Source organism: Chlorocebus sabaeus, chromosome 16, assembly GCF_047675955.1.
Source record: "Chlorocebus sabaeus isolate Y175 chromosome 16, mChlSab1.0.hap1, whole genome shotgun sequence".
Lineage (NCBI taxonomy): Eukaryota > Metazoa > Chordata > Mammalia > Primates > Cercopithecidae > Chlorocebus > Chlorocebus sabaeus.
The window spans coordinates 70,904,171-70,913,461 of NC_132919.1; the positions used below are offsets into that span (position 1 = coordinate 70,904,171).

At 40.9% G+C, this 9,291-nt stretch overlaps 1 protein-coding gene across 1 annotated transcript; it reads left to right on the forward strand.

The window, feature by feature from the left end:
* The first annotated feature begins 1,205 nt into the window (after positions 1-1,205).
* KRT28 (keratin 28) lies at positions 1,206-9,041 on the forward strand. Its single transcript, XM_008012777.3, has 8 exons — positions 1,206-1,752; positions 2,196-2,278; positions 2,829-2,985; positions 3,935-4,096; positions 4,176-4,301; positions 7,178-7,395; positions 8,021-8,076; positions 8,668-9,041. Exons 1-8 carry the CDS (start codon positions 1,303-1,305, stop codon positions 8,808-8,810), a joined length of 1,395 nt encoding a protein of 464 aa, XP_008010968.2. The 5' UTR covers positions 1,206-1,302; the 3' UTR covers positions 8,811-9,041.
* Positions 9,042-9,291: the final 250 nt, after the last annotated feature.

Below are 9,291 nucleotides of genomic sequence, written 5' to 3' on the forward strand. Positions count from 1 at the left end.
CTGGACCTGTCTTCAAATCCCAAAACCCACATCAGTCTGATCATCATCCTTTCTATTCCTGCACCAGGATTACTTCCAAACATGCAGTTGAACGTCATTACAAATGAGAGCTGGACCTCCAATTTTCTTTTACTCATTGCTAGTCAAGTATTTTTCCAGTTCAGTGTACATATTATAAACAGTCATTCTTTCTATCAGCCACCTTCATCTGGAACATTCTAGCAACCCTTCAAATCCAGTTGGTCCAAACCTAAACTCAGTGTCTTCCTCCTCCTCTATTCCCCATCTCAGTGAATATTATGAATTCCCAGAATCTAAAATTAATTACCTAAGAGTTATCCCCAATTCTGCCTTATTCCCTACTCTCCAAATTCAATCATATTACCATATGCTCTCAAAGCCATCTTCTCTGCATCCCCACTGCCTTCATTCTTCTCACCTGGACCATTGTTCCAACCTTGCAATTGTCCACCTTGTTTCATTTCAACATGATCATGTTGCCCTCTGCTTTTTACTTAGGATTCATTACAAACTCTTTAGACCAGCACAGAAGACTAACCATAAGCCAGCCCCTGTCTGAACCTGGCAATAGATTTCTTAAAGATGGTAATCGTGCATTTTTCATTTCTGCATTTAGTTAACACTACGTCTTTCATTTTAGCACTTGAGCACCAGACATCATAACCATGCTATTTTAAACAAAATAACAGGTCAATATTTGTGTCATTGTCCAAGATAATAAACAGATGTTACAATTATGGTAGGAACAGAGATGTCGCTAGTCTCTGTTTTCTAAATAACACATTTTTTCTGGTGGGATAAAATATTTGTTTCTGTAGTTAGCAGTCCTTTATACCCCTCAGTGGTAATTGAGACCCTACTGTACCTCACAGAACTCTATCATAATCTTACTTAACTTTATAAAAACTTTGATAATACCTGGCGCCAGATAATGATAGTACATGCCTAGGGTCTAGATGAAAGTAAAGGATTACTCACTCAAAATTAGAAGTTAAATTAATAAACTTAATATAGAACAAACCCTATTATATTTAAGATAAGAAATAGCCCAAAGCAACACCTAGGGATGTTATTAGACATTAATTATTTTTTAAATCACTCAATTATACATAATTTTATGCTAATCTAAGTGATGCCATTTTTCTTTTGGCATATATAACTCAAATAGGAACGCCCCAATAATTGTATATAAAAGCCCAAAGAAATCATCAGTGCGTGATATTTTGTTCTCCTGGGACGTTACAGTTTCACACAGACAAGGTGGACATTTCTCAAAACACCATGTCTCTCCGATTTTCTAATGGATCCAGGCATGTTTGCTTAAGGTCTGCAGCTGGATCTGTCAGACCACCCAATGGAGGTGCAGGCTTTGCGGGCAGCAGTGCATGTGGCAGCTCTGTTGCTGGAAGTGAATTTTCCTGTGCATTGGGAGGGGGATTGGGCAGCGTTCCTGGTGGGAGCCATGCTGGTGGTGCCCTTGGAAATGCTGCTTGCATTGGCTTTGCTGGAAGTGAAGGGGGACTCCTCTCTGGAAATGAGAAGGTGACCATGCAAAATCTTAATGACCGCTTGGCATCCTACCTGGATAACGTGCGAGCTCTCGAGGAGGCAAATGCTGAATTAGAGAGAAAAATCAAGGGTTGGTATGAAAAATACGGACCTGGATCTTGCCGTGGACTTGATCATGACTATAGCAGATATCACCTAACAATTGAGGATCTTAAGAATAAGGTGAGAAATCACAGATTTGGAACTATCCCAAGTATTTAAAACTAAGAAATACCTAGCAAAAGACATACAATAAGAAATGTTTTATGACTGTTATCTGTAACTTGTATTTATTTATGTAAACAATTCTTCCTATTATTCAAATATGGGCCCTTTGATTCATGAGTTTTAATGTAGTTAAAATGTTATTAGTTCCACTGTTTATGTTGAAGTACATTCATAGACATATGAATAAAAAAGTATTGTAGTTCTAAAGTTAGGTGAATACATGAGAATAAATAAAACCATGTCTTTAATTTTTAAAAGTTACATTTAAAACATTTTGATTATTACATAAGGAAGTGAGATTTTTATGCAAAACCTTGAGTACCTTCTTCATTTCCTGAAATAATGAATTACATAAAAGCATACTTACTTGTTGTGTTCTCTGTTTTGGTTTATTCTAGATTATCTCCTCCACTACTACTAATGCTAATGTCATTCTGCAGATTGATAATGCCAGACTGGCTGCTGATGATTTCAGGCTAAAGTAAGTGACAGAAAAAATCCTGCTCTAGAAAAAAGTTTCTATTTATTTAATTCATTAAATAAAATTTCAATTTCATCCCAAGTAGAATGAACTATCAACTAAAAGATAAAAGGAAGCAAAGGATTTGTATTATAATGTTACAATCAACTTATACATAGTTATTATATTCCTGGGACAAAATATCAATATATTTCTCTGCCTGCCTAGAATACTGCCAAGCACAAAGTCGATGCTCAGTAGTCATTGGTCATTAGTCAATTAGTAAATCATTAGTCAACTAAGGAAAAACATTAACTAAAATAAAATTCCAAAACGGTGTATTTTTATTTAACTAGGTTATGCTATTGGAATTTGTGTGATGAAATAACAGCCAATTATCCAGTACAGAATTGGGTGGGGGTAATGGAGGAGGGCTTTCTTCATATATTTTTATACTACTTAGAGTCCGAATTCAATTTCTAATTTTCAGTTTAAAGCAATTGGGATTGAATATTTCTGTTTCTTGAGGTAGTCTTACTGGCACTGAAATTCACTTAAATGCCCCCCCAAGGTATGAAAATGAGCTCACCCTTCACCAAAATGTAGAGGCTGATATCAACGGATTACGGCGAGTCCTGGACGAGCTGACACTCTGCAGGACTGACCAGGAGCTGCAATATGAGTCTCTGAGTGAGGAGATGACATATCTCAAGAAGAACCATGAAGAGGTAGGAGAAGCTTTACCTGTAGTCCAATCACAATTCTGTACATTTTAAACTGGGCAGGGGTTGGGGTTAAAAATCGCAATAGTAATTCAGGTTAATTGTTAACATTTGCCAACGGATATAGACAGATTAGTCTAATAATACTACCTACTACGAGGGGATGTTAAAAGCCTTCAATGAGTTAATACATGTCACACGCTAAGAACAGTGCCTGGCATATAATAATCACTCAATAAATGACAGCGGTCATCCCTAGGATTAATGCCTATGAGGGCCAGGATTTCAGGATTTTTTCCACTGTTCTATTCCCATCAACCTGACATTTAGTCAGTAACCATATGTTAAGTAACTCTCTGGTCTTTAAATCCCTTTTTCGTTTAAAAGAATAACTAACTTCTCTTGGGGTGCTATGACTGTTTTTGGTGATGGTGGTGATTTTAATTAACAGGTCCCTAATTTTTGTTGTTGTTTGTTTTCTTTTGTTTTGAGACAGAGTCCCACTCCGTCGTCAGGCTGGAGTGCAGTGGCGCAATCTCGGCTCACTGTAACCTCCACCTGCCAGGTTCAAGCAATTCTCCTGCCTTAGCCTCTGGAGTAGCTGGGACTACAGGCGCACACCATCACGCCTGGCTAATTTTTGCATTTGTAGTAGAGAAGGGTTTTCGCCATGTTAGCCAGGCTGGTCTGGAACTCTTGACTTCAAGTGATCCGCCCGCCTCAGCCTCCCAAAGTGCTGGGATTACAGGAGTGAGCCACCGCGCCCAGCCAACAGGTCACTAATTAAATAGATGATTGGCATGAATATGGACCGAATATGTCAATTAAAAAATTGTATGCCATAAATTATACACCTGACCACAAACTTTGAGACATAAAGTAACACGTTTGAAAACTTCTCAGACTGAGTGTGAACCTGCAATGCCCCTAAAGCCACGCTCTTGCTTCCCTCCAGGAGATGAAGGCTTTGCAGTGCGCGGCTGGGGGCAACGTGAACGTGGAGATGAACGCGGCCCCCGGGGTAGACCTCACGGTTTTGTTGAACAACATGCGAGCGGAGTACGAAGCCCTTGCAGAGCAGAACCGCAAGGACGCGGAGGCCTGGTTCAATGAGAAGGTGAGGTGGGCCCCCTCCCCGTGCCCACACCTCCCGGGCGGGTGGGGACTCCGTGTGACCGTTTTGCCCGGCCCTGCAGAGCGCCTCGCTGCAGCAGCAGATCTCCCACGACGCAGGCGCAGCCACCTCCGCCCGGAGCCAGCTCACCGAGATGAGGCGCACCCTGCAGACCCTGGAGATTCAGCTGCAGTCCCTAATGGCCACGGTAGGTAACAGCGAAGGTCAGCCTGGATCCTGTGATTCTAGAAAGCCTCCGAGAAGCACCTCCCTCTGCCCTTTCCCCTTTTTACTATTACACCTTTGCCTGCAAATACTTAGCAGAGAGTGGAGGAGAACAGGAAAAAAAGATCGGTAGACCCTCAAAATAGAGCTTTTTCTTCCTCCTTGACATCACTGGGGATTTCCTTCCTGGCTGATGCTTAATGCTCATTTCATGAAAATAGACATTTCACATAGATCCTTTCTCAGGGTAATTCAGTTTAGGCCCCCAGAACAAACAGTAGCAGTACTGCTCCACCTGAAAATTAGCCACAGGTCTATGATCAGGGACGTGGGGCTAGTGCCACGCAGGGCGGGGAGCTAGTATCGCACCAGCATCTCCTGATACTGATGAAGCCATATTAGAAGCCACGTGTGGTTTCGCCAGGCAGAGGAAGAGAGGGTACACACCTGAATGTCACATGGGCACTGTCAGGCTCTTCGTCGCCACAGAGTCCAGGGTGGAGGTCAGATCCTGGAGGGCACACCTGGGAGCCAAGCCTTCAGCCATTTGGGCACGCACCACCAGCTCCTGGCTTACTTCAAACATCAGCTTGGAGTCAAAATGGATTAAAGCCAGCCAGGATTAAAAATGGCTTCCCTTCTAGAGTGTGAGCTGGCAGTGCTCAAAAGGCTTGACTTTGAGAATTACGGCATGCACGTGGCCTAAGGACTCCCTTTGCCATAAGAGGTTTCGTGCCCCCTGAGGACACCAGGCTGTAACACAAAGAATAGAGCAGCTATTACCCAAGTGAGTGCAGTGAGCCAAGAAGGAAAAGATGACTCAAAACATTGGGAGATTCTTTTGATTCAGCCGCCCTCTAAAGGTGTGTGCTTTCTCCCTATGTCGGATTTAGATGGGAGACTTGTTTTTACACTGACTGGCCCCTAACTTAACCAGGATGGCCCTCTTCTCCTCTCCCTCATCACTGTTGCTAGCAGGTACCCTAGACCCCCCTGCCACTGTGGGCTCCTGGAACCTTTGTTTCTTCTCCATTTCCCTTCTTCCCTGAACTAGATCCCCAAGGACTCTGTTCCTGGTGCAGGAGCTGCGTGAGTGAATCCTCCCTCTATTTCTGAGCTACATTGATGGAAATACATTTTCGAGTCCCCAGACCAGAATTGTGAGCATTTTCACATAAAAACAAGGATGTTATAAAGTAGTTAGAGTCTGTGCAGCCAGTGGTACTATAATTTGGGCTCATAGGATAATCCACACACAAAAAGCCCACTTACCACAGGACACAACTGAATTCTAGAATAATGGGAGCATGGTACCTAACTTACACCCCTGAGGCCCTGTTGTCTTATGATGAATTCTAAGCTCAATCTCCTAGAGCTAGAACACGAGTCATTGTCAAGTTGAGAGTTGTCTAAATACATAAATGTTCACGTTTGCTTCCTGTGATGTACAAACTTTCAAGTTCATCCTGTTCTCCTCCCTCTTTGACAAGCCAGCCTTCACAGTGGAAGACTGTAGAGATGCTGTCCCCTCTGACTTATGAGTGTATTAGCAATCATAAAAAGGAATACCCTAGGAGGACGCATTACCAGGGAAATTAAAGTTTTGAGCTGCCGAGCACACACCTCACTGGCGTCTTGCTACCTGATGCCTCACTCTCCACATTACCATCCTGATCTCCTTCCACTTAGGTGCTCCTGGAGAGCCCAGCACCCTCTATGTAACACACCTGTTTGCCTAAGTCAGTAGCTCTAAGTCAGTGTTAGGTTCTCAGCCCATTAGATCCAATGTCTGCCTGTGATGACAAATATTGTGTAATTCCCTCTTTGCAATGCTAGAATGAAGTCACTAGGTAATAGATTTATAAATACACAAAATTATTTTTAAAGTATAATACCATAAATGCAATAAAAAGACAAGTATTTTAAGATAAAATGAATTTACTAGGTAAATACATGGGCCCGACTACTCTAGAAAATGTAATGAAAGAGGCAGAGCCTTGCATCTTCTCTTAATAAATCTTTCCTTTTCAACCACGTAAGATCAGAAGTTCCTCCACACAAGAAAAGGGAAATGAAAGAGTGGAAGTTGGAGTGGACACTTGGATAATGACTAATATCAAGAGAAGTAATACTTGCCCAGACATATTTATCTATAATAAAGGAAAGAGGAAAATTACCTTCATTAAAGTAGGGAGCAGATGCCAAGACAAATTACAGACTGTAGAAGTAGCAAAGAGGAAGTATGATATTCGTAAGAGTAGTGTCGAAATAATGACCTGTATTGTGTTATGAGATATAGCTCTTGCCTTGAAATCTCACATCTGTTAAGGCACTCATTCAGTCTCAGGTACCTTAATAAAAGACCTTTGATAGAGGCCAGAAAATCAAAGATGGATTAGGAAAAAAAAGCAGTAGCACAAAAGGCCGTGGAACACTGGCGGGGTGGATCTGCGGGGACAGTAGCAGAGTAACACGGAAACAACAGGTAACTCAGAAATAAATATATAATTTCAAAATACAAGTTTTCCCATACCGAGTTTTTATTCTGCTATCCTTAAAAGGTGCTTTAATATATCAGTCGGTGTTAGTAGAAATATAACCTATATGTCACCTATGTCCAGTGGAACATCAAAAGTCTTGTGGGAAAAGGGCCATTTATCCCACATTGGGATCCCACGTCCATCATGCCTGGCCCTCACTTCATAAATGCCAGCCTCCTTTCTTTCCCATTTGATTGTGACATGCCTCACAAATTTCCACAACTGCCTAGGAAGCAATCCTGCTGGTTTCTGAGAAACACTGTTCTACTGGTCCTCAGAGTGTTTTCATCCCTTGCCATGGCTTCTTTGATATCCTCAGAAACACTCCCTGGAGGGCTCCTTGGCGGAGACCGAGAGCAACTACTGCGCGCAGCTGGCACAGATCCAGGCTCAGATCGGGGCCCTGGAGGAGCAGCTGCACCAGGTCAGAACCGAGACTGAGGGCCAGAAGCTGGAGTATGAGCATCTCCTCGACATTAAGGTCCACTTGGAAAAAGAAATTGAGACCTACTGCCACCTGATAGATGGAGACGGAAAGTAAGTAAAGTCATTTGAAAATCCAGTTTTTACTTCTTTTAAGCTACAAACATGGGCTGCCCATTGGCCTTCCATACTTCCAAGCCCTTTCTTTTTCATTCCCACTGCAGAAAAGCATGTCTATCTCTTGCTTTTCCGGAAGAGAGTCATCTCTTCCAAATCTTGTACATCACAGTGTTCTCCTCTGCCTAAGATGACTGGAACTGTTCCTGTAGCCATTTCCATCTGTTGTCCATGTTAATCACTGTGGGTTTCAAGATTCTCTCCACCTCTCACAATCAGGCTTTATCCTTCTTTCAGTGCATACCTAATATCACTGCTGCCCTGAAATAAATGTACTCTGAACAAACCACCTGGATCCATATATATGTATGTATGTCCTTAAGTTTTAAATTTTTGGGTGTAAAAAAAAAATCAGATGGAAACAAGATTTATTTATACTCTCTCTTTAGATAACATTTAATTACTTTCAACTCCTACTCATAAAAATCTTAAGAGTTTCCTCTATAGAAAACTAAGACCTGTTTTTGGCATACAAATTTCACTTGAGTTCATTGAGCCAATGCATATTTCTTAACTGATAGTAAGCAGAAATATAAAAGAATAAATTATATTTCTTTTACAGTTCATGCTCCAAATCAAAGGGCTTTGGATCAGGAAGCTCTGGGAATTCATCTAAAGGTAATAAAATCTAGTTCTACTTTTTTTTTTTTTTTTTTTTTTTTTTTTGAGACAGAGTCTCGTTCTGTTGCCCAGGCTGGAGGGCAACGGTGCAAACTCAGCTCACTGCAACCTCCACCTCCTGGGTTCAAGTGATTCTCCTGCCTCAGCCTCCTGAGCAGCTGGGATTACAAGCACCCACCACCATGCCCGGCTAGTTTTTTATATTTTTAATAGAGACAGAGTTTCACCATGTTGGCCAGGCTGGTCTCAAACTCCTGACCTCAAGTGATCTGCCCACCTCGGCCTCCCAAAGTGCTAGGATTACAGGTGTGAGCCTCCACAGCAGCCCTCTAGTTCTACTTCTATCAGAGCAATACTTTTACGTTAATGGTAGTCATACACTACAACCGTAGTCAATATTTAAGTAACTTTAACTAAACTGTTCTGAATTGGAAGTATTAAGTGCCTAAAACTATCCCAAGCTATTATTATAAATATATACTTACTCCCTCAATCAAAAATATGCATAATATATTATATTGAACTAGCAGTGGAATTGTCACATAATTTTTTTGGTTGAATGTATGTATTCTTATGTTTTATTTCTAGATTTATCCAAAACCACACTGGTAAAGACAGTGGTTGAAGAGATAGATCAACGTGGTAAAGTTCTTTCATCAAGGATTCACTCCATTGAAGAAAAGACATCTAAAATGACCAACGGCAAGACAGAACAAAGGGTTCCTTTCTAGCTGTCATTTTAGATAAAAGAAAAAATTGGGAAAGGATCCTATACAATTGTGTTATTCTAAATATCAGAGAGAATATACACACTTTTTACTTTTAAAGATAAGTTACTTAGCAAAAATATCTGTTTTCTTAGTTTTACAGGAGGTTGGGTGTTTGTTTCCAATAAATAAAAAAGTTGATGTGCATTCATTTCCATTCACTGATGACTAATAAATAATTATTTGTGATTTTTTTCTCTAATTCATAGAGAAACATTTGTGGAATATATTTTAATTGCCTTTCACTGTTGTTTTAAATAATAGTCAATACCGCCACATGGCATTTGAATATTAAACATTCACTAGGCATAATCTTTAAATCACACCATGTCTATGAGGGCAAATAATCAAAAAATTCAGAAATTCTCCTGTGACTGAAAAGTCTCACCACTAGATGACGCATTCCTGGTCCCCTTTTACCAAGAGCCTCTCTCAAACTCTTCTT